Below are 24671 nucleotides of genomic sequence, written 5' to 3'. Positions count from 1 at the left end.
CACCTAGCATTATAAGGATATACCACAACAGTTTATGTGGTACTAGGGATTGAACTCTCAACCTCTTAGATATGAGGGAAGTGTTCTTTTTTTAATATTTATTTATTTCATGTACATGAGTAAACTGTAGCTGTCTTCAGACACACGAAGAGGGCATCAGATCTCATTTCAGGTGGTTGTGAGCCACCATGTGGTTGCTGAGATTTGAATTCAGGACCTTCAGAAGAGCAGTCAGTGCTCTTAACCACTGAGCCATCTCCAGCCTGAGGGAAGGGTTCTTGCTGGTCCTATTCATGATCGAATTTTGACATGTCCTCAGCCAGGTAATTCATTCTTAATAGTAACTACCATTCCTATACTAAGGTTGATAAGTCAGTCAGTGAACTTTCCTCTTGAATGAATAGCTGATCATCAGGTCAGTGAGATAGTGAGGGTACTTGCCCTCAAGTCTGGCTATCTAAGTTCAGGCCTCAGAGCTCACACACACAACTTGCTCCTAAAAGTTCTCTAGCCTCCATACTGGTTCCATGGCATGTTTGTGCCAGTATATCCATATGCTAAATAAATCTTTATTGGTATATATTTTACAATCATAGACATTGAGTTGGTTCCTACCTACACCACCCCCAGCACATGTATACTTACAATACTGTGAATCTCTTTCCACAGGTCAGATACCAGGCCCTGGCTCCATGATGGCAGGGCAGCCTATGCCAGGCCGCATGATACCCACTGTAGCAGCCAACATCCACCCTACTGGGAGTGGCCCTGCCCCTCCCGGTATGCCTCCAATGCCCGGGAACATCGTAGGACCCCGGGTGCCCCTCACAGCACCAAATGGCATGTGTAAGTAGCACAGTGGGAAGACATTCCCCCAGCATCCTGTTTTGGAAGCTACAGATGAGGAAGAAAGGCTTTCTTCATGAGATGTAGCAAGCCCCATAGACAGTCTAGCCTGCAACAGTAAGTTGTGGGAGAAAACATTTTGGTGTGAAACTCAGATTGTATACCCAGTACTGAGATCTGTGGGTAAGCCACTGGTTTCTGTCACTCATGATTAAACCTGAATAGTTTAAATCTCAACTGGCATGCATAGTTCTTGGCTGTTATTTCCCCTACAAGAACTTTTATGCTGTAGGGTTAAAGGTGGTAAGTAGGGGGGAAAAAAAGAAATTGGACCAGACTTAGTCCAATTAAAGGGTACACTCCTTTAATCCTAGTACTCAGGAGAGACTGGTATAAGGCCATCCTGGGGTGTGTGTGTGTATGTGTGCGTGTGCGTGTGCGTGTGTGTGTGTGGTGTGATATAACATGTACATACATATATACAGTAGCTATAACTGGTAGGATGTCTCAGCAGGTGAACGCTCTTGCAGCCAAACCTGACATCCGTTTGTTCCCTGGGGACCTGTACTGTGGAGGAAAGACAAGTTGTCTTTTAATTTTAACACATGCTCTTTCCACACACACACACACACACACACACACACACACGGAACAGCTATAACAGGGAACTTCATAATCCTTGGAATGCACTGTAATATTCCAAGAGACTTGTTGCAGGGAATGTGGCTCCATGCAGAGAAACATGTGAATCCCAGAGGCTGAGACAGAGTCAATAGACTGAAGAGTCTTAGATTAACTGAATTTATAGAATCTGGCCCATATGAAAAATTATTTTACTTGAGCTTATAGTCAGATAACATAGTAGAGTGGTTAACAAAATGCTTCCCAAGTCATCTTCCCAGGCAGGACAGAATTGGCTTCCCAGAGAGCAGACCCAGGTTGCCATCTCTTCATCATCTGACTTCGGACTTTATCACTGGTCTGCTTGGTTTTGATGCTAGGATTCTAGTATGAAGGGGCCTCGAAGGAGTACCTTGAGAGTACATGTGGAGCCCATGCACAGAGGAGTGGTCTTTAGAGAATCCGGGCTTCGGACTTGGCTCCTGGACTCTGGACAGCCACACTGCATGAGTAGCTTCCTGTCCTCAGAACTTGGTGTCTTCTACTCAGAGATCCCAAAGGGACGAGAGGATTGGAGTCAGAATGCCTTTAAAAGCTGTAGAGGTTTCATAAAAACCTTGGGAATATAGATGGGCGAATTCCTGATTAGTGTAGCTGGGCTTTAATTATTTGATATGTTTTCATTTCTAGCAAGATCTAGAGGTTTTAACATCTTGGATTAAATGATCTCTAGGGTTCCTTTGTACACGAAAGCAGCTAGAGTTGAAACAGAAAAGAACCCCAGACACTCAGGCTAATTGTTCCCTTCAGGACCTGACCTAGTTTGGGCCAGAAATCCAAGGATGGTGGTTGAAGGCCTCCTAAGAGTACCCAGCTTGTCCGCAGCTGCCTCAGTGGGGTTCTTTGGCTCTGTTAGAAACAGTCAGCGAGAAGTTACTGATATCTCTCCTGTGCCCAGCTAGGAAACACACCACAGAATAAAGAAAGAGATACACAGCTAGCCAATGAAGGCTCTAATTATTTAATGAAGAAACACAATTAGTCGAGAAAACCATTAGAATACAATAAAATGGAAATATAATTAAGTTCTTTTAAAAAATGTCTGGAGTGATTCTTGAAATGAGTGGTCCTTGGAGAAGGGCGGGTGAATCCCATCACTTCCCCTCCTTTCTCTTAGGTTAGGGTAAGCAGCGTGAGCAACAGTTGGCTTCTGTGCACTTGACCTCAGGTAGCAAGCCTGTGAACCAGTGTTGCTTGCCTGTTGCAAACAAAGTTACTTCCTAAGGATGGTGGCACATGTCTTTAATGCTAGCATAATGGCTGAGGCAGGCAGATCTCTGAATTTGAAGCTAGTCTGGTCTACACAGCAAGTTCCAGAACAGCCTAAGCTACATGGCAAAAAAGAAAAGAAAAGAAAAGAAAAACCTTTCCATTAAGTGGACTTTCCCAGCCCTCCCTGTGCTGCCAGCAATGACGAGTTACCTTGACTGTGTTTGCAGATCCTCCTCCACCACAGCAGCAGCCGCCGCCTCCACCTGCAGATGGGGTCCCTCCACCTCCTGCTCCAGGCCCACCAGCCTCGGCCACTCCCTAGCTTGGAAGACACAGGGAGCCTCCACAGCCACCACAAGCTGAAATGGGGATGGCAAGACTTGTGTCTCGGCTTCCTTGGTTTTCTTGCAGGATTTTTTTTCCTTCACAGCCCCAGGCATAAGTCTCATGTCTCTCCACTCCCCAATACTTCCTGTGTCAGGTCCTTAGTTGATCTCAGAAAGCCTGTGGTGACTAGTGTTCCATGTGTCTCCCTGTCCCACTGTGACAGATGTTAGCAAATGGTCTGCAGGTCCTATTGACATTAGTTCGTTCTCTCTCTCTCTCTCTCGCTCTCTCTCTCTCTCTCGCTCTCTCTCTCTCTCTCTCTCTCTCTCTCCTTTGTCTACGGCTTCAATGTGTAATCCTCTATAATTATTGTCCTTCCTTCCTCTGTTATGGTTGTTTTTAAGGAAAGTATACTAAGTTAATAGAAACCAAAAAATGGTAATGGGCAGAAAGAGATAGCCACAGAGGAACAAACCTTAAGGCATTATAAGTGACCTTATTTCTGCTTATCTGAGCTAAGAGTGGTGCTACTGGTAAAGTTCCTGAGACTTGTCACACATACGTGCACCAAAATGAGAAGAGCTGGGGATGGAGGGGTGTCCTTTTGATTTAATTTCCTGATGAGGACCATGAAGGACTCCACTCTGCCCAGAACATACCACTGTACCTAGTATGTGATAGTGAAGAGCACAGATACCACAACAAGCCCACTTCTTCCCTCTCAGACCATTCTGGTTTTCTGTGCAGAAGATCTGCAGTACTAGAACTAGATGTTTGTTTTCCTAAGGGCATTGTGAGCTTTAAAAGTTAGGATTTGGAGAGGCATTTGCTAGTTTTTCCCAGTCTAACAAAGAAAAATGAAGGATCTGGGGTCCTAACTACACACCTTTAAGAATCCTATCCAAACCTTCCTACCCTCCCCAAATACACAAGCTCTACCCTCAGCCCCAAATCCAGACAAATGTTACATGCTTTTTAAACCTTCCTCGAATAAGAAAGGGGAAAAATGTAAAATAAGTAGATTATGTTAAAACATTTTATCTCATGCAACTTGGTTAGGGTGGTGGGGTACAGAGCCCTACACTACCTCCTGCTGTAGCCAGGGTAAATGGGATTTCTTACACGGTACTGAGACAGAGCAGGAGTGGGCATGCCCACATATGATCAGCAGCCTCCTGTACCTTCTTCTGAGACCTCACATTGCCTCTGCCACAGGGTTATGGAGACTGTGCTGATGGCACAAGGACCTCACTTGGCTCCAAAGCGCTAGGCTTTAAGGTTTGGGGTGCCACCCCACAGGAAGAGCCACAAAAAAAATGCCTTAATGTGAGCTTGTATCTACCCCTGTATCTACCCTGCTGATGAACAATTAGATAGGTTTGGTTTGTCGGCTTCTTTCCTCCCTCCCGTCTTTCCATTAGTAGCAAAAGGGTGTTTTTGGCAGAACTTCCGGTGGCAGTCTCATTCTTGAGAATGCAAAGTAGAACATCTTATGGGTGTATTTTCTGTGTGTTTTAAAGTTTTATGTGTGAGAGGTGTAGGTAGGCATTTCTTAATAACAAAAACCACGGTTGAGATTTGCTTTTGAGACTCCTGGGTTTGTTTGCCTCTAACCAGGAGCCCCGGTCACTGCCAGAGTCCTGGGGTGCTAGAGCTAAAGAAACCCTTTTCCTTCCTTGTACCCCAGAGTTTTGGAGTAGAAACAGAAAGGAGCTTGTTCCTTGGGAGCTTTCTCATTTGCCTCCAGGAAGACCCCAGTGTCTTTTGAAGGTGGCAGGGTCCCAAATTCTCCCAAAGTAAGTTGACCCAACACTTGCCTTCTCCTTGGAAGCCTAGAAGATAGGACTCTGGGAAACATTGTGGTCGTCCCTGTCCTGAGGTCTGCAATGCGATCACTTTACAGTTTGAGAGATGCAAGTGGGGATTTCTTTACATTGTTGATAATCTACAGAACCTGAGTTTAACACAGCTCTTTTCATGACTGTCAGTCGGATATCACTCCTGTAATAACACCCATCCAGTTTTGTGAGGGGTGGGCTTGGATACTGTGTGGTTTTTGTACAAATGTGTTTCTTAGTGTGGGTTTTTGGGTTTTGTTGTTTTTTCCTTTAGGTTTTGTTTTAATGAGGGAAGGGAGTTTTTTGAGAGTTTGGGAGAAAATGAATGAAAGTGGCTTAATGTCCCTCTTCTTCATTGAATAAATGAAATACCATTTATGAATTCAGTCCCATTCTCTGCATTCATCCATTCATTTCAGTGTGTCCTATAAAGAAAGAGTACTCAGTCTCACGTGGTCCTGGTTAGCTTTTAAAATTCCATTACTCGGGGCCTAGTAGACTGAACCTTTACAAGGTGCTTCAGTATTGAATGAATACCTTCCCCTTCATTCAAAGAAAGATGTGTAGAAGCTCTCCAGAAGGAAGGTAACCTAATGTCTTGGTGTCTCCACACAGGTATAGTGAGCCAAAGAGTTGGTCAGGTAACACTTAGATGTAGCTAGATCTTTTATCAGCCAATAAACGGTGTTTGCAACCAAGCCTGATGACATAAGTTCTGTTCCCTGGCTACCCACCTGGTGGGAGAGAGCTGACTCCCAAAAGTTGTTCTCTGGCCTTCACATGCACACTAGTATGCATACATGCATAGTTCTATGGGTCTTATTTTTAAGATAGAGTCTTACTATACAGTCTGGAACTCACTGTACAGATCAGTCTGGTCTTGCACTAACAGACATCCACCTGCTTCTCAAGTACTAGAATTAAAAACAAGTGCCACCACATCTGGCTTTAATTTTTTTTTCTCCTTAAAAAGGTTGTGTGGTAGTACAAAACTCTACAAATCCTTCTCAAAACGTTTTATCCAATAAAAATAGGAGATCCTGCTATGTTTGAGGTGTATAACCTTACATACAATTATATCACAGCCACCAGGATGTAAAACAGTTACTAAATACCAGCATTTCACATAGGGCAAACATCCTTGAAGGAAATGAAAGTAATGTTCCTGAAGACAGGGAGGGTATATTGGTATAAGCAAGATCTAACCAAAAGAAATTACTTTTTTTTTCCTGGAAAAAAACTGAGAAACAATGCGCAAAGTCTGAACTGAGAAGCCTACAATCTCTGTATATCCTGAATTCAGTTCCTAGTGGGAGGTGCAACATGGTTTCTTTTTTTTCTTTTTCTTTCTTTCTTTTTTTTTTTTTTTTTTAAACAGAGCTGAGGACTGAACCCAGGGCCTTGCGCTTGGCAAGCACTCTACTACTGAGCTAAATCCCCAACCCCTGTAACATGGTTTCTGATGTGCTGCCTGTGATATCCTGAGGGTTGAGGGGGATAGACTTTATTCTGGGAACATATATCTCTATCTTAGGGATGTATAGTGAGGTGGGGGAGGGTTTTACTCCTGACCCCCGGGCAGAGATCTGACCAGGCTGCCATAAAGGATGGCTAATGGGCCAGGTTGTGGTGCCTTTAATCTTAGCAGGAATGTAGAGGCAGGCAAATCTCTGAGTTTGAAGCCAGCCTGATCTAGAGTCAGTTCCAGAACAGCCAAGGCTACACAGACAAAGCCCATCTGAGAAAAAGCAAAATGAAGAAGGGGTAATGGGGGCCAGGCATGGTTGGCATGGTAGGCATGGTAGATTTCTTTTATAGCCTTTATATTTTCTTTCTTTCTTTCTTTCTTTTTTTTTTTAACATTTTTTATTCGATATATATATATATATATATATATATATATATATTTTTTTTTTTTTTTTTTTTTTTTTTTTTTTTTTACATTTCAAATGATTTTCCCTTTTCTGGCCCCCCATACCCCAAAAGTCCCATAGGCCCCTTCCCTCCCCAAAGGACTGAAGGCCACTAGTGGTAATACTTTAATCCCAGCACTGGGAAGCCAAAGGCAGGCAGATCTCTGAGGATAGCCAGAACTACACAGAGAAACCCTTTCCAGAGAGTGTAGGGGTGGCTAATGAGAGGAAAAATTCAGTAAACCCATTACAATTAATACCCTTGTACCTTCTGGGACCAGCCGACTCTGTTGTGACCCCCTGGGAAAACCAGGGGTGAAAAAGGTCCAGAGGGTTCCTGTGTTTGCTTTTTCTGCTATGCAGAAATTGGAGGTAATCCTTAACCATTGTGCCTCCCAGAAATGTTTGAATGCTCTTGTAGCTTCGTGGAGAGCAGCAATGTAACCTGTGCTGGCCGTAGCTTTGCCCTTTTTTTTTTTTTCAAGATTTATTTATTTATCATATGTGAATACACTGTAGCTGTCTTCAGACACTCCAGACAAGGGCATGTCTGAACTCGTTACGGATGGTTGTGAGCCACCATGTGGTTGCTGGGATTTGAACTCAGGACCTTTGGAAGAGCAGTCAGTGCTCTTAACCGCTGAGCCACCTCTCCAGCCCCCAAGCTTTGCCCTTTATAGGAGAAATAACCTGCCCTAAAGGTAGTTTGTGAAGTCCTTAGCAAAGTAGTGACAGCACCTATAGGCACCTGACAGTAGAGAAAAGATCTCCCGGGTCCCTGGTGGCCTATGCTCTTCTCTCCTAAATGGGGCAGAAGTGTAGCTCTCAGGGATTTTGACAGGTTGAGATCTTGTATCTGGCTTGGCCTTGACACTGACAAACCTCTGGTAGCCATCTGGATTGTAGCATCCCTCTCCATGTCTGCTCACTTGCAGTTAGTTGAAACAGGCCTTCATATGTCCCAGGACCGCCTTCAGCTTCTGATTTTCTGGCATCTACTGACCATGTGCTACCCAGCTAAGAGTTATCTTACTCTGCAACATCTAAAGGGTCCTTAAGAAGTCTTTAGCCCTCAGCCTAAGCAGTAGGTGTCTTCTGCATTCTAGTTAAGAGTGTTTTCTCCCAATTGATCTGGCTTTGGAGTTAATAAATTCAAAATCCCTTTGCATCATAATAACGCCTGGCAAAATGACCACCCCCAGACTTGTGATACCCTTTTCTGAAATGAGAACGCTTGATCTCCATGAGGAAGTCAATATCAACACAGGCCCTTTAGCCCTCTCTTCCTACCATGAAGGGTGTGAGGAGGCCTAGGCCTAGTAACCCATTATGCACCCCACCCTCCAAAAAAGGAACAGTTTGTCCCCATGTCTGGGACCAGAAGCTCGGTCACTCTGATGGCCATTGCTAATAGTATGGCAACAGGCATAGTGGCATGCCTGTAACCTGGCATGTGAGAGGTGGAGGTCTAGGAATTTAAGGTTCACTTCAGTTCTATAAAGATTGTTGCTGACCTAAGTTATGAGGGAAGGTCCCAAGGGGTTGTAGGACATAGCATTAAATACCCATGTGAAAGTGGAGGCTGGGCTGGGTAAGGAGGTAAGGCTTCTGTTGCCCTGCTCTGCATCCTAGGCCCTCTTCTGAGATGCGAGAAAGGAAGTGAGGGTCTGTAGAGCACACACGGTGGCTCACGACGGTTAGTAACAACAGTTTAGGGCATCTGATAGACTTTTCCGACTTTTTGGATACCAGGTGTGGGTGTTGTGCAAATACTTGCAGGCAAAACACCCATGTACACAAAAATTAATTTTAAAGAGTGAAATGAGAAGCCTCCATATTCACATGAATACAACTTTTAAAAAGACAAGCCGGAATTTCAGTATGTTGGTGTTTATACTAAGGACTTAAAGTCAAACTGATATTCTCTCTCCAGCCCACATTCTGTGTGGGCCGTGGTGATGGGGGCAGTGATGACAGCCTGCAGGGAGCAGGGTCTTCTCTGCACGTGTGCAGCACTTGTGGCAGTGCTCTTTGGCTTAGCTTTGGAGACAAATTGCCAAAACACAGTAGGAAACAGGCATAAAGAAGCCAGTGCCTTTCAAAGCATGTGTGGCGCACGAATGGCCCTTGATGTGAATAGAAGATGTGTGGAGGCTGTGGATAGGCAGCAGTGGGTTCCTCGCCTAGTTCCTGTACCATATCTTAAGTTTCCTTGGCCTTCCTGCACACACTTACCACACATTGGACACTGCTTGCCAGATCCTTTAATGCTGCAGTCTCTACTGACTTAACTCCAGGGTCTCACAGACTTGATGCTACGTCTTGACTTTCTCACCACAGAATGAGCTTTCAGCATTGGATTTATAGGCGTTGCCCAATTTCTCTGCTCTCAGCCCTAGGGAGGAGCAAGCAAGCAGCAGGTTTGTTTGCTTGCTTGTTTGTTTAATACCAAATTGGTGCTGGAGATACAGCTCATTGACATCACTTTACTTGCACACACAAGGCCCTGGGTTCAATTTTGGGCAACTTAAACAAAATTGAACAAAATGGTAGCAGAATTTCTCTCCGGGGAAGGGAAAAGATAGTTGAGGAAGGAAATATTGCACATTCTGCACTTGTTTGTTTTACTGATCAAAACAAACAGAATTTAAAAGGAAGTTACAGATAGGAAATAGGGTAGCTATAGGGATTTGGTTGGTTAGTTGGTTTAGACAGGTATTACAGACATGAGCTACCATAACCAGCAAATACAATTATTTTTCAGTAATAGGAATTGAACCTGAACTCTCACTCATTTTAGGCAAGTGCCCTCCCTAACTCTTGTTTTACCATCAGTAAGAAAAAACACTTTTATTGTGACCATGTCCTAAACATGAAAGGACTTACATAGGATCTCCCGTGCCAACCCACTCTAGGAGGAGATAGAACTTCCACCAACATCCACTTTTGACAACTACTGAAGAGAGAAGGTATTTCTGGGTGAGCAATCCCCCATTTGACTGGAACTCCAAAGTAGGACAAGTGGGTCAGGTCCACAGATGCCATACAGGCCTTACAGAGTCACCTCTGAGCCAGGATATAAAACTGCTGGAATTGTGTCAGCCTGGAGGAGACTCTAGGCTGCAGCCATACTTGTGAGAGAAAAGGCAACCCCACTAGAAGATAGGTGAGAGACAGATTAAATGATGGCTCTCCATCTTGTTCATATTTGGTCTCTGACAGAAACAAGACTGTCAACACCAATATCGTCCTTGCCCTTAGACTGAGCTGAACGTGATCATTTAGGTCGATAATAAAACATCAAGCAGTAGGCTATTTGGAGGCGGGGAAGACCAGGTGACCAAGCTGTAGTTCTGCCTCCTCTCCAACAGTCTCCCAGTAAGCAGTGAACCTGGGTTAGGAACAGAGACCTCTCTCCACATTCCGTGTGCACCTGGCGGAGATCTAGACCTCTTGATCTAACCAGGAACTTGGGTTTGGGTAGTACTGGGCACCTGCGGAAGGCCGCCCTGGATTTTTTAGAGAAGGCAAGGTGGAGTCTAGATACTGGGGACCGGTCTCACCCCTTGACCGATAAGACGTTGGGTGGACCTGGCTGTGCAAGATTTAAACTAATGGCTTTGGCTGTGGACGGATTAGGTCTGATCCGATTAGAGCCTAGGCCGTGGTATTCGCCTCCTTGCCAGGCTCTGTCGACGTTCTCCCTGCTCTCGTGAAGACTTAGGTACGGGCTGGAGAACCTTCCCGGCACCGAACACTGGATTGGCACCCGAGAGTCTGTTCTCCGGGCTCTGCTCCTGCTCTTTCCACATTGGGGGCGCGGGCTTCCGCCCCCTGTGGCCCTTCCGAGCCCCGCCCCTAGCCTGCGGGTGTCGGAGCCCGCGACGTCCCCGCCTCCCCAGCGCGCGCGTGGCGGGTGGGTTCCTCGCAGGTCCCCGGCCCAGCGATCTCAGCATTGGGAGCGCAGGCGGGCCCCGTGGGCTGCCCCCCGGTGCACCTGTCGGCTTCCCCCCGTGGCTCTGCTGCCGCCCTCGCGCTCCGCTCGTACATCGCTCTCTACGTCCGGTGCCAGAGGGGCTTGACTGTCCCCTGGCGAGGAGGACCGAGAGGGGCCGGCGTCAACGCGACGTGCTGCGGGGCGGGCGGAGTGGGGGCGGCGCCGAGCGCGGCAGCGGCAAGCGGCAGCGGCAGCGCGGGAGGCGGGGAGGCGCGGCGCTCGGAGGACAGCGGCTGACGGCGGCATGCGGCGGCTCATGCTGCCCACCGTGGGCTGAGGCGGCCGCAGACGGGCGGCAGGCGCAGCGGCCAGGCAAGCCGAGGGTGCAGCCAAGCCGGGCGCACCGCGCACAGCGGCCGGGGCTCAGCGCAATGGGCCGAGCTGGAGGCGGGGGCCCGGACTGGGGGCCGCCGCCAGTGCTGCTGCTTCTGGGGGTCACGCTGGTGCTCATCACTGGGGCCGTACCGGGTAGGTACCCACTCGGACCGCGACCCCAGCCAGCCCCTTGCGCCCCACCCCATGCCAGGGTCTCGCTGGCTTCAGGTCCAGGTGGAGTCCCCAAGCCCTGACAAGGGGGCGGGGCACCGCCTGGCCTGCAGCCTGGGAGCAGGCGGGAAAGGGGAGGAGGAGAGGACCTGTAGTAGGTGGAGGACACAGGCCAGCGGGGAGCAGCCTGTGAGCAGACAGCAGGGTGGGCTAGGGTGGGGGTGGGGTCTTGAGGTAGGGGCGGGGTCTGATCGGGGGCGGGGGCCTAGATGCGATTTGTGGGCGAGGCTGCGGGACGGGGCGGGGTCCGGAAGATGAGGCAAGGATGATCCAAAGTTGGGGGAGTACCCTGACCTCGTCTCACAGACTGCGGGTGCTATTTGGGGCGGGAAACCATAGGCAATGTGTATTTACCAAGCTTGGGAGGCAGACTCAGGGGCGGGCCTTAAAAATGGGGCGTGGCCATAGAAACCGAAGCAATGTCCCAGGGTGGACCTAGGTCTACAAGATCTCCCTCAGCCTCTCACTCCGACATGCCACCTTGACACCCTGCCCCTTGCCCTCCCTCCCACAGCACGGGAAGCAGGCAGTGCGATCGAGGCTGAAGAGCTGGTGAGGAGCGGCCTTGCATGGGAGTCGCGTGCCAATGACACGCGGGAGGAAGCCGGCCTGCCAGCAGCTGGGGAAGATGAGACCTCGTGGACAGAGCAGGGCAGTGAACTGGCTGCGGTGGGCCCTGGGGTCGGGCCAGAGGAGGCACTAGAGGCATCGGCTGCAGTGACTGGCACTGCCTGGCTAGAAGCAGATGGCCCAGGCCTGGGTGGAGTGACTGCAGAGGCTGGCAGTGGCGATGCCCAGACCCTTCCAACTACGCTCCAGGCTCCTGATGAGGCCCTTGGGTCATCTACAATGCCCCCTGCAGTCCCTGAGGCTACTGAGGCCAGTGGACCTCCCTCCCCGACTCTCCGTGATAAGCCTAATCTAGGCCCTGAACTCCCTAAGGAGATCCCCTTGGAGGTTTGGCTGAACCTGGGAGGCAGCACACCAGAGCCCACTTTTCCCCTTCAAGGCACACTAGAGACCCAACCAGCCTCAGATATTATTGACATTGATTACTTTGAAGGATTGGATAGTGAGGGTCGTGGTGCAGACTTGGGCAGCTTCCCAGGGTCACCAGGAACCTCAGAAAATCACCCCGATACTGAAGGAGAGACCCCTTCCTGGAGCCTGCTTGATTTATATGATGACTTCACCCCCTTTGATGAGTCTGATTTCTACCCCACCACATCCTTCTATGATGATTTGGAAGAGGAGGAGGAAGAGGATGATAAGGATGCAGTAGGAGGTGGAGACCTGGAAGATGAAAATGGCCTTCTCCTGCCCTCTCAAAAGCCTGGTGTGGGGCCTGGGACAGGACAGCCCACCAATCAGTGGCATGTCGTTCCTCCACAGCATACTCTGGGGGTGGTACCTGGCAGCAGCATCTCTCTTAGGCCCCGCCCCGGAGATCCAGGCAAGGACCTGGCCTCAGGCGAAAATGGCACAGAGTGCCGAGTTGGCTTCGTCAGGCACAATGGCTCCTGCCGGTCAGTCTGTGACCTCTTCCCGAGTTACTGTCACAATGGCGGCCAGTGCTACCTGGTGGAGAACATAGGAGCTTTCTGCAGGTAAGGGAGTCGGATGTTGAAGGGCTGGTAAAACAGGGTCTAAGCAATGTAACCGGGGCAGACTCAGCCAATGGGCATTTGAGAGACATGGCTTCCCAGATGAGGTACATCACAGGATTCCCAGGTTTGCTAAGAGCCAGGCATGTTGGGTAGACACCAGTAATCTCACACTGGGGAGGCTAAGGCAGGACAATTGTAAATCTGAAGCCAACATGGGCTACATAGTCAAAAAAGGGAGGGGGGAGCTATTTGTGATCTTTCCACCAGGACACAGAAGTAATATTTTGTCTTTAAAGGCTAAGTGAAGGGATTTCTCCTAGGGTTGTGGAAAGCATCCATACCAGTGTAGGGAGGACCCCGCTGGGAAGTTAAAATGGCTCCTAAGTGTTCCTGCCAGGCTGTATTTAGCCAGAGACCCCTGTGTCTCTGAAGGGGATGTTGGCGTGTAAAGTCAATGTGCACCTGTAGGCCAGCCCCAAAAGCAGTCACACAGGTGAGGTCAAGCCAAAACTTTTCAGAAAACCTTGCCACACTTTTGGTGTTGGGCAGCAGCTTCCTTCCATTGGTGACCGCCCACCTGTCCTGGGATAGTAAGTCCATAATGTCTTCAGAGATAAATGTTTAGAGATCACCGAGGAAGCTGTCTGAAGGTGATCGCACACCTCATCAGTAATTTCTCGGTCACCTCACTCTGGGAATGCAGTCACAGGGACAGATTTTAGATGGAGAACGTGACATAAGGAAGATAAGACCAAGGGTGCTCTGGGCGGTGCTTTACAAGAGGAGCAGAGCAGGCTTGTTCTCACTGGCTTCTGAGGAGCATGTCTGGCCTCTACAGATCTCCTTCCTTCCTTCCTTTTTTTTTTTTTTTTCAAGACAGGGTTCCTCTCAATATATCCCTGACTGTACTGGAACTGGCTCTGAAGACCATGCTGACCTCAAACTCAGAGCTCTGCCTGCCTCTGCCTCCCGAGTGCTGAGATTAAAGGCGTGCGCCACCACTAGCCTTTTTTCCCCCTTTGTTTTTATTTTTATACACTACTTTGAAACAGGGTTTCACTGTATGGCCCTGGCTGGGGCCACTTCATAGACAAAGCTGGCCTCAAATTCATAGAGGTCTGTATGACTCTGAATGTTGGGTTTTAGGTGTACACCACTATGCCCAGCCCTTTCTTGTTGTTTTTAAAACACAGGGTCTTATGTAGACTATGTGGACCTTGAACTCCCAACCTCCTGCCTCCACCTCCCAAGTGCTAGGATCACATGCCTAAGTCACACCCAGTTTTAAATGTCTCCATGTTTATGTTCCTGTTAGAAATACTTAATTTTTTTTTAATTTGGTTATTTTCGAGACAGGGTTTCTCTGTGTAGCCCTGGCTGTCCTGGAGCTCACTCTGTAGACCAGGCTGGCCTCGAACTCAGAAATCCTCCTGCTTCTGCCTCCCAGAGTGCTGGGATTACAGGTGTGCACCACCACCGCCCAGCCTGTACTTAAGATTTTAAGGTAGCACCTTGGCATTGAAGCCTGAGTCCCAGTTCTGTCTGATGTCATTTCCTAGATAACACTAGGATCCTCCACAGAGGATCCGACCACATAGTTCTGGTTGGAGTTGGCCAGCCATTCCCAACAGTGATTTCTTTAATCAAAAAACTATGGTGACGGAGGAACATTGTAACTAATGCCTGTGATCCCAGCACTGGGGAAGCAGAGGCAAAGGAAATAGAAGTTCAAGGCTAGCGTACGCTACATCTCCAGTGTGAAGCCACCAGGAGCTACATGAGATCCTGACTCAAAACGAAATTACAGTAGTCTTAGGAAGAGCTTGCCGGTTAGTTAAAGACTGCAAAAACTGTAAAAAGACCCTGTGAAGTTTGTCCTCTCTTTAATCTGGGGAACTGTGGCCATGACTTCAGGCTGGGAATAGCAGTCTCTGCAAAATCACCTTTCAGTCTACTGGAGGCTGACATTTTTTTACCTTCAAAGTGATCTTCCCACCACAGTGTGAAATCCAGAGCCTCTGGAGACCTGAGGGAGCACCATTCAGAACCTGGCGCTCTCAGGGAATTCTCCAGTAGGAGGAAGATTGTCCTCCTGGGCAGTCCTCGAAGCTGCTTTGTCCAACAGGGGGCCTTCTCCACATGGCCGATTCCTCTTACTCAGCTCCTACCCAAGATCACACAGACCGCCCCACCCGCGCCCCTCTTTAGCTTTGCACACCCAGGCCTGGCGGCTACAGGCAGACTGCTTTACATTCTACTCACAGAAGACTGCTGAGTCTTTGGTTGCAGACTGCAGCATGCCTTTGTCACCATCACCCTGCAGGGAGAGGATTTGAGCTAAGGCAGGACTTTTCTAGAACACTGGGTGAGAGGTCCCCCAACATAGAGGGGTCTGCATTCCCTGGCAACCTCAGACGGATTGTCTGCACCTCCCATCGCAGAGAGATTCAGCTGGAAAACAAAACTTCCTTATTAGGCACATTTCCCCACCCTGTTTTGGGTGTGAGGGAGCCATTTGGCTAGCACATAATTTCCTCGTCTCTGGGCCCCTTTCTCTAGTCTGTCACTCACCCGGGGTTCATGTCCTCCCTCCTTTGCCTGCCTCTGTATCCTTCCATGTCTCTCTCTTTGAAGCAGCCTGGTTCCCATGGAAACAGCAATGTCATTGGAAGAGTTGGAGCCTGGGAATGTCCCCAAGGGCAAGAGAAAGTCACTCAACAAAAGAACGAAAACCCACCCTGAGGGGGTGATTCTCACTCTGCTGGCTGGGGGTTCTCACAGCCCTAAGAAGGTTTAGGGGCAGAACCTTTGCAGGGGTAAGAAGGGGATATCCACCCATCTCTGCCTGTCAGGTCGGTCTTTTCAGAGTCATAGGAACTAGATGGGACAGAGACTCCCACCTGCGGGGCAGGTTCCAGTATTTCACCTTGAATCACACCACCATCTATCTTGCACCCAATGCCAGGGTGGGCAGAATTCTAGGCATCTCTGTAAGGTAAGAGCTCGGGGATCTGTTCCTGTCCTGTCACTAGCAAGTCAGTTTCTCTGCTTTGTCCACTTCATTTATATCACAGACTTTGGAACACCTGGCCCATTTCATAGAACACCTGTAACTGACACTGGGGAGAAAACGGGGATGAGGTCTGTTCAGACTGGGGCTGCTGCAGTCCCGCAGGCAGTCCTCGGAGCAGGCTATTGAGTGGAGTGCTGTCGGCAGCAGAGTCGGGCCCTTGCTGTGGCCAGGACTGCCTGCCCCCGTCACCCGAGTGCCTCTGTGTCCTCGCAGGTGTAACACCCAGGACTACATCTGGCACAAGGGGATGCGCTGTGAGTCCATCATCACCGACTTCCAGGTGATGTGTGTGGCCGTCGGCTCGGCCGCACTCGTGCTTCTGCTCCTGTTCATGATGACTGTGTTCTTTGCCAAGAAGCTCTATCTGCTCAAGACAGAGAATACCAAGCTGCGAAGGACCAAGTAAGTCTGTGCCTGCAGCCCTTGTCAGAAGAGGCATGGCCCCGCCCCAGAGTTCTCAGGGCAGGGGGCCGTTTGGCCCCTCGTCTCTAGCCCTTAGGATCACTCTAAAAGTTCACTTAAGTTTATCTATTTCTTATATAGAACACGCTAGGTAATGTTTTGGGGCTGTGTAACTATCAGCCGTGTTCCAGCACCTAGGAACCCAGGAAAGAGAGTGCTAACGAGAGGGCTTCCAGGATACACCACGCCCTAAGTGAGTTACTGTACTCACTCTGCTGGCTCTGCCTGCCTATGCCTCCTTCCCTGATCTTTGGCACCCAGTGGTCAGTGCCAGGGTTTTCTGCACAAATCAGTATAGAGTAACTCTACCCCTTTTAAATCTGATATCATTTAATATCAGCTCCCCCCTCCTCGGTAGATACCGAGGAGGTAGATGTTAGGCTACCCTGAATTGCCTTTTAAAAGCTACCCTCTTAGGCTAGGGAGCTAACTTAGTTGATAGGACGCCTGCCTCTGGTGCTCAAAACTACCGTTTGATCCTTCGCCCACATAAACGGGTGCGACTGCATATCCCAGCACTCAGAAAAGGCAGAAGCCAGATGGCCAGTGATACAAGGTCATCCTCAGCTACATAGGGAGGTTGAGGCTAGCCTGAGCTACCTGGGACCTTTTGTCCATTTGAGCTATGCCCCATGCACTAGTCCACTGGTCACCTTTTGAGGGTGAGCGCCAGTCTGCAGTGGTCCCTTTCCTCGTAATTAAGATGTACCCATTTACATGCATGCGGGTGGGGGCATGCACACTCGCATACGCATGCCACACAGACCCTGGTCAGTCCGTGCTCCAAACAGAATAGCATTTGGCATTGACAAGTGGTCAGAGTTAACTCCCTGTACTGTGTATTTTAAGGACCACGCAGGAATACAGGGTCTCATTTTTGACTCTTTCATTGTGCCAGCTGTGTATCTGAGTGATGACCCACATTTACCTTAAGTCCACACCTTGACCACCCAACGTGCAACCTTATGCACTAGGACAAGACTCCTCTGATGACGAAGCAAAGTAAAACCTCTTTAAAGTGTCACAGGGGTCTCAAAAGGAGACTAGCCCCCAGACCCAAGAGAATTTATACAGCCTCGTCTCAGCTTCCTCTCATCTTCCGATAGATGGTAATCCCGCTGGCAGGAGACTCCCTACAGGGAATGTAGGGAGGGCTTTCCCTGGGTCCTGGGAAAAAGACAAAACACCATGTGTTGTCCTGTGCTGGGTAAAGAGATGCAGTGTGCAGACAGTGGCATCCCTGTGACCTTCCAACTAACCACCATAGGACTGAAAGGGCCCCTCATCTATTGTCCCTGTGCATCGAGGCAGGGACATAAATCGGTGCACGTGCTTGCTCTGGAGTGATACAAACCACAACGGTTGAATTCGCTCCTCATCCCATGGCTACACCAAAGCAACGCTTGTGCAGGGAGCGGGGACATAGGACCACTTCAGTCAGGGCAGCTGGTGGTGGTGGCTGCCTGAGACGGAGCGTGACTGCTCTGAGGATGCCACCACGTACACTCAGTCCTGCAGATAGCGCAACATGTATTGATTCTAAGATACATATTTTCTCTCACATATTAGCATCTCTGAAATTGGATTGTGTCTTACAATTGCTGGCATTGTGAAATCACTGTTGGCCAGATGGTTGTCTCGATGCAGTTGTAATTGCCTGGTGTGCACAAACACGGTCATAGTTGTTCATATTGTTGGCAGTTCTTTAAAGTCCCAGTGTGCTACTTCCAGTTAAAAATCCCAGGGGATAAGAAAGTATTGGATCGATTTAAGTGGCTGAAGTTTATTCACAGGGGTGAGTCAAGTCCCTGGGCACCTTGCTGTATTCATGTTATGGTTCAATATCTGATCTTGAAGCTGAGGCACCATGGCTGGGATTTTGCAACGATGACTTGACTTACATTTTCCCTTCCCTCTCCTGTCTCTCCAGCAAATTTCGGACCCCATCTGAGCTCCACAATGATAACTTCTCCCTCTCCACCATTGCCGAGGGCTCTCATCCAAATGTAAGGAAACTTTGCGACACTCCCTGTGTCTCCTCCCCCCATGCCCGTGCCTTGGCTCACTATGATAACATTGTCTGTCAGGTAACTTATCTTCCTCACATCTCGCCTTTTGCATGCCCCTGCCCCTTCCTCTCCCCCCACCCCACCGTCCCTTGTCCCCTTGCCCTGTCTCAGAGTAGGTAGTTACCAGACAGCTTTGAGGGCAGCCCAGTGGTACAGGGAATGGTGCGTTGATTCTGACAGTCTGAGTTACAGGCATTAGAGTCTTCTAGACTGGCTTATGACTTGAAGCTTCACCTGTGCTGTAGGATTTCCTGGTGGTTACTGAAACAAATGGAGATTGCTCCTGGGGATAGACCAAGAAACCTGCCACTTGGTACTTTCTGAGGCCCCTAACAGCTAGAAGACTCACACACGCTCCGTGAGGCCAAGAAGAACACAGAAACTGTTAGAATCCTTAGTCTAATGATAATTCTGATCCACGTGTAGGTGGGGGTGGTGTCTTGTTTTGTTCGTTTGTTTGTTTTCCCAAGACAGATGCTCACTATGTGACTGACATTAAATGTGCAGGGCATCGCTGGGTGGTGGCGCACGCCTGTAATCCCAGCACTCTGGGAGGCAGAGGCAGGCAGATTTCTGAGTTCAAGGCCAGTCTGGTCTACAGAGTGAGTTCCAGGACAGCCAGGGCTATACAGAGAAACCCTGTCTCAAAAAAACAAACAAACAAACAAACAAACAAAAAAAAAAAAAAACAAATCCAAAGGGGGAAAAAAAAAGCAAAAAACAAAAAAGAAAAAAACAAACCAGGCACCAAAAGCTCCGGGAAGGCAGCTTAGTCTGTGAGGTGCACTCAGTCAGGGCTTCTGGCTCTCACGAGAGGGAGGGTCTGTGCAGGCTCTCGCGGTTTCCTCAGCTGGACCCACCATCTTGTATGCATGGGGCAGCAGATGTGACCAATATGGAGCTGGTCCTGCTTGGTCTTGGAACCAGCCTCGGGAAGGTTTGCTTCTTCAGGCATTTCAGAGTCACCGACTCCTTGCCCTGAATGTGGTGGTAAGGAGACAGCTCCTCCTAGAGTCGAGTGTCCACATGACCCTGCGCAGAGCAGCTCGTGGCTGGACTCTGCAGTGAGTTCCATCACAGCAAAGAGTGGGTCAGCTGCCTTGGACCCTGCTAAAAAGAGGGCTGAGGATGGCTGTCAGTCACACACACACACACACACCTCATCCTCCCCTGAGCCTGAGTGTCATCTTCTCTCTGCATGTGTCTAGGTGTGTATACAATCTCATAGGGCAGGTCAGCGGATAACTTGAGGGAGTTAGTTCTCTCCTTCCACCACACGAATTCCAGGGATCACATTCTGTCCATGTGGTGTTAGAGAGCACGTGGGAAGGTCCAAGCAGCTTTTGAATAAAGTCACCCGAAACCCACAGGCAGATTGCCTAGTCCCCAGCTACCTTTGTTCCTTACCTTCTAACCAGAGGGGATACCTAGGTCCTCTGAAGACTGCAGAGAGTTTCCAGGAGTTCTGTTTATCTTTTTACTCATAATCCTCCTTAGCACTTTTGTCTCTTGCTTAGATCTTTCCTGCTTTCCAGATTGCCCATCCCTTAGAGGTTTGCATCTGAGCCAGGCCCAAGCCCGTATTACTCCTGGGCATAGAGTGTCCATATGGCTGGGGTGGAGCACTGGAAACAGGGGTCCACAGTGGTTCTCCGGATGTGTGCCAAGTTTCTGTCCTGTTCCCTCATGGCCAGGTACATCTGCCAACTCAAAGACAGATGGCCTGTCTGCTGTGGCTTCGGTGACCTTGGACTTAACAGGATAAACTCTAGGGGAGACAGTTGGGCTGAGGGAACCCCACCTTGGGTTGGATACTCCCTCCCCTGTCTCCTCTTCAGAGGGTTACAGCTTATTTGAGATCCCTGTTGGGTTCCTCTGCTCCACACCTTCAGGACCCGCTTCCCAGCTCCCAGCCGTGATGGCAATTTTCTCTGGAACTTAGACTGGCTTTGAATTTACTGTCCTCCTACCCCAGCCCTCCGAGTAGATGGGATCCCAGGCCTGAGTCACCAGGACTGGCTGGCAGTCCCTGAGTCCTGGGGTGGCTTACCCACCTTTGTGACGTTAAACTTCTAAAAGTCACTTTCTCCTTTACCCCAAAGAGTGTGTGTTGGAGGCAAGAGGGTCTCTCAAGGAACCTGAAGCCTGGTTCTTATAAGAGGAGAGGGCACTGCAGGCCTGCTGTGCTTTTCTGGCCCTACTGTGTGTTCCTCGGCTTTTCAGACCAGCCTTCCTTTTGTGGGAAGGGTCTCCTACATTCCAGGCAAGCATTGAGCTGTATCTCCCGCCCCTATCTCGAACTAAGATATGGTCTTGAGTAAGACTTATCTCAAAAACTAAGAAATAAGCAGGCAAAAAAAAAGTAAGAATTGTCTTTAGAAAGTCTAGCATGGTGCAATTCTGAAATTTGAAACATAAAAACAAGAATATTAGGATCTCAAGTTTATTCTTGGCCACCTAAGTTCCAGAGCAGTTTAGCCTGCATGAGACCCAGTCTCAAAACCAAACAGGGCTGGCATAATGTCTCAGCAAGTGAAGGTGCTCGTCCTCAAGACTGATGATCTGGATTTGACCCCCAGAAACCATGTGGTTGAAAAAGAGAACCAAGTCCAACAAGTTGTCTCTGACCTCCACCTGAGCACTGTGGCACTGCACCCCATGTGCATACATATAATCAGCAATTAATTCACTTCAGACTTTAACAAACAAGAGCTAGAGAGCTGGCTTGGGAGTTCAGAGCTTGATGCACAGTCCTGAGGACTGGAGTTCTTACTCCTGTACCCCTCCAGCAAGCAGAGTATGCCTGCAGTCATGCACACCTGCAGTCATGCACACCTGCAGTCATACACACCTGCAGTCATACACACCTGCAGTCACATACACCTGCAGTCACACCTGAAATCCCACACCTGAAATCCCACACCTGCAATCCTACACCTGCAGTCATGCACACCTGCAGTCATGCACACCTGCAGTCATGCACACCTGCAGTCACACACACCTGCAGTCACCCACACATGAAGTCATGCACACCTGCAGTCATGCACACCTGCAGTCATGCACACCTGCAGTCACCCACACATGAAGTCATGCACACCTGCAGTCATGCACACCTGCAGTCATACACACCTGCAGTCATACACACCTGCAGTCACACCTGAAATCCCACACCTGAAATCCCACACCTGCAATCCTACACCTGCAGTCACGCACACCTGCAGTCATGCATACCTGCAATCACAGCGCCAAGGGAGGCAGAGACAGGAAGATGGCTGGGACTGGCTGCCTTCTACCTTAGCTGAGAAAACAGGAGCCCTGGGTTTAGTACCTGTCCCCCCCCAAAAAAATAGGTGGAGAGTGATAACTGAGGAACTGTAGTGCCCTCTCTGTCCGTCACATACAGCATGGTGTATCCATAGACACATACAGATAACTAAGGAAATATCTTCAAAAAACTAATCTGGGGGTGATGCTGCATACCTCTGATTCCAGCACTCAGGTGGCAGAGGCAGGTGGATCTCTCTCTGTGAGTTCTAGGCCATCTGGTCCTACATAGTGAGTTCCAGGACAGCCAGGGCCACAGCAAGACCCTATCTTAAAACAAAACAAAAAAGTCATTAAAAAATAAAAAGCTATCTAGCGAGATGAGTGTATTCTTTTCCCTTTAAAAAGTGCATGTGAGCCGGGCGCACTCCTGTAATCCCAGCACTCTGGGAGGCAGAGGCAGGCAAATTTCTGAGTTCGAGGCCAGCCTGGTCTACAGAGTGAGTTCCAGGACAGCCAGTGCTATACAGAGAAACCCTGTCTCGAAAAAAACCAAAAAATCAAAAAAAACAAACAAACAAAAAAAAAAAAACCAAAAAAAACCAAACAAAACAACAAAAAAAATGTGCATGTGAGTTTATGTCACCTGAGGGGCCCAGAGAGTGTGGGCAGACCCACCTCTACCATTCTTGGTGACCATGATACTGTCTGTTTAGTCATCAGTCTGGACCGGTAAAAGGGCTGGAGCACCAGGGAGCTGGTGCTGAGCGAGGGTCCCCCTGACTGCCATCCTCCCTCCAGGGCTCTTTATGGGAAGGGGTGACGCAGGGGTTGCCTCAGCAGCCTCTGACAGCTCAGAATGTGGAGTCAGAGGCCTGTGCTGGGGTGGGCTTCCTGTATGTCCCTACGGGGCAAATGCAGCTCAAGGTCAGGTGCCTGTTCTGGACACCGGTGCATTCTGAACCACCAGCTTGAATATGGGTGACGGAGCAGCAGCTGAGGTGGCTGGAGGCACTGTGGCCTGGCTTGAGCAGTGCCTTTGGAGTTAGTGTCTCCAGCAGGTCAGCTCTGATGGTCTCAAGCCACATCTTTATCTTCTTGTTGATTATAGGAGAAGTCACCCTAGACCTGTGTCTGCCCATTGGGGACACTGGCCGACAAGTCATCTTCCCTCACCAGAGCTTCCTGTGAGAACAGTTATCCTCATGAGACTTTGGGTCCTTAGTCAAGTATTTAAAGGATCTGTTTCTTGGACAGGAAAGACCCAAGTTCGATTCCCCAGCCCCCATATTAGGCAGCTCACAACTGCCATTAACTCGAGTTTCAGGGGAACCCGAGGCTTCTGACTTCTGCAGTCACCTCCACTCAGGCACACATACCCACACACAGATGCATGGATGAACACACATGCACATGATTAAAATTAATGTGAAATCTTTACTGGGAAAATCTGTATAAAAGAAATAGCCAGGTACAGCAGTGTACACCTTTTATGCCAACACTAGCTGTTAGTACCAGTTAGATCTTTGTGATTTTGAAACTAGCCTGGTCTACATAATAAGTTCCAGGCCAGCCAGGACTATCTACGTAGTAAGATCGTGTCCATAGATAAGTAAGTAAATGGACCAGTTTCTTCCCCACCTCTCTTTGTGAGTAGGTTGAATGGCTCTGAGTAACCTTATTCACAATCTGATTACTCTGTCGGCCTCTTTGCACAGTACAGACTGATCTTGAACTTGCTGCGTAGCCATGGCTAGCTATGAATCTCCAGCTCTCCTGCCCCCACTTCCCTACTGATGGATGATCACTGTGAACTTCCAGTCAGGATCTAAGGAGCAAGCTTCCTCAGAGGCCGCACTCTCCAGACCTTCCGGCTTATTCCAAACTTAGCATCACTGACTTGGCCCCAGCCACCTAGGAAAGCCTGGCCCGATTGCTTTGATCCTTTATATGTTGTCTTTCTTCTGAACAACCCCCCTCCCCAACTCTCTCCTCTTCCAGGACGACTCCAGTGCTCCTCACAAAGTCCAGGAAGCTCTCAAGTCCCGCCTGAAGGAGGAAGAGTCCTTTAACATCCAGAACTCCATGTCACCCAAACTTGAGGGTGGCAAAGGCGACCAGGATGACTTAGAGGTGAACTGTCTCCAGAACAACTTGACCTGAGATGAGAGTGAGAGGAGACGAGGGGGGAGGGGAGGGGGGAGGGGAGGGAAGGACTGCTGTCTCCTCTCGCAGTCAGCGGCTCCTAACCATTTGTTAAGCTTTTCTTTTTCTGATCTCATGGCATGCTCCGATGTGTTTTGTAGGAGGGGGAAACACTTAAAATAAGCAAAGAAACCGAGCAGGGTGGCATACATTGTTGCATATAGATTGCATACATTGCATATAGATTGCATATGTTGGGTGGTTCTTGTCTGCGTTGCTTCCACAGCTGTGATTTCTAAACCTCTGCTGGCACTCAGCTGACTTTTTGTTTTGTACTTTGACCCGTCCTTTTTTTGGAATACCAAGTTAAAAAACACAAAAACAAAAACAAAAACAAACCACAAGGTTCTTGAAATAAAACTTTTTAAAAAGCTGTCCATCCTCTTCTCTTCTCCCCTTCCTTCCCGCCCGCTACCCCTTCCCTATCTTAAATAAAATCCCACGTGGAAAAAAAAAAAAAAAAAAAAAAAAGCTGTCCACTTCCTTAGTGCCGTGGCCTCTGGTCCGCTCGATGTTGTCAGTTCTGAGACTTCACCAGGGTTCGTTCAGCTCCCCTCCCCAACTCCCTAACCTCCCAAAAAAGGTTCATAGCCATCAGTAACGGGGTTCCACAAGACTGTGCCCTTATTCT

The 24671-nt window shown here is 48.9% G+C and overlaps 2 protein-coding genes across 4 annotated transcripts in view; both read left to right on the top strand.

Moving 5' to 3' along the window:
• Positions 1-5290, top strand: part of Smarcc1 (SWI/SNF related, matrix associated, actin dependent regulator of chromatin subfamily c member 1) — a 97379-nt gene extending 92089 nt beyond the window's left edge. For both annotated transcript variants that reach the window (XM_052187141.1, XM_052187140.1), the window contains exons 27-28: positions 670-846; positions 2967-5290. In XM_052187141.1, coding sequence (XP_052043101.1) covers positions 670-846; positions 2967-3061 — 272 coding nt within the window. In that variant the 3' untranslated portion in view covers positions 3062-5290. The remainder of the gene's footprint in view (positions 1-669; positions 847-2966) is intronic.
• A 5711-nt stretch (positions 5291-11001) lies between these two features.
• Positions 11002-24407, top strand: Cspg5 (chondroitin sulfate proteoglycan 5). Of its 2 annotated transcripts, none has more exons than XM_052187139.1 (5): positions 11002-11282; positions 11875-12967; positions 16254-16442; positions 18433-18508; positions 23837-24407. In XM_052187139.1, the coding sequence occupies exons 1-5, from the start codon at positions 11186-11188 to the stop codon at positions 23996-23998; spliced, it is 1617 nt and encodes a 538-aa protein (XP_052043099.1). In that variant the 5' UTR covers positions 11002-11185; the 3' UTR covers positions 23999-24407. The 2 variants fall into 2 exon arrangements, with proteins under 2 accessions (XP_052043099.1, XP_052043098.1); XM_052187138.1 differs by having other exon boundaries at positions 18433-18589.
• The last annotated feature ends 264 nt before the right edge of the window (positions 24408-24671 follow it).

Source organism: Apodemus sylvaticus, chromosome 7 (genome assembly GCF_947179515.1).
Source record: "Apodemus sylvaticus chromosome 7, mApoSyl1.1, whole genome shotgun sequence".
Taxonomy (NCBI): Eukaryota; Metazoa; Chordata; class Mammalia; order Rodentia; family Muridae; genus Apodemus; species Apodemus sylvaticus.
This window is presented reverse-complemented; position numbering and strand designations above follow the sequence as displayed.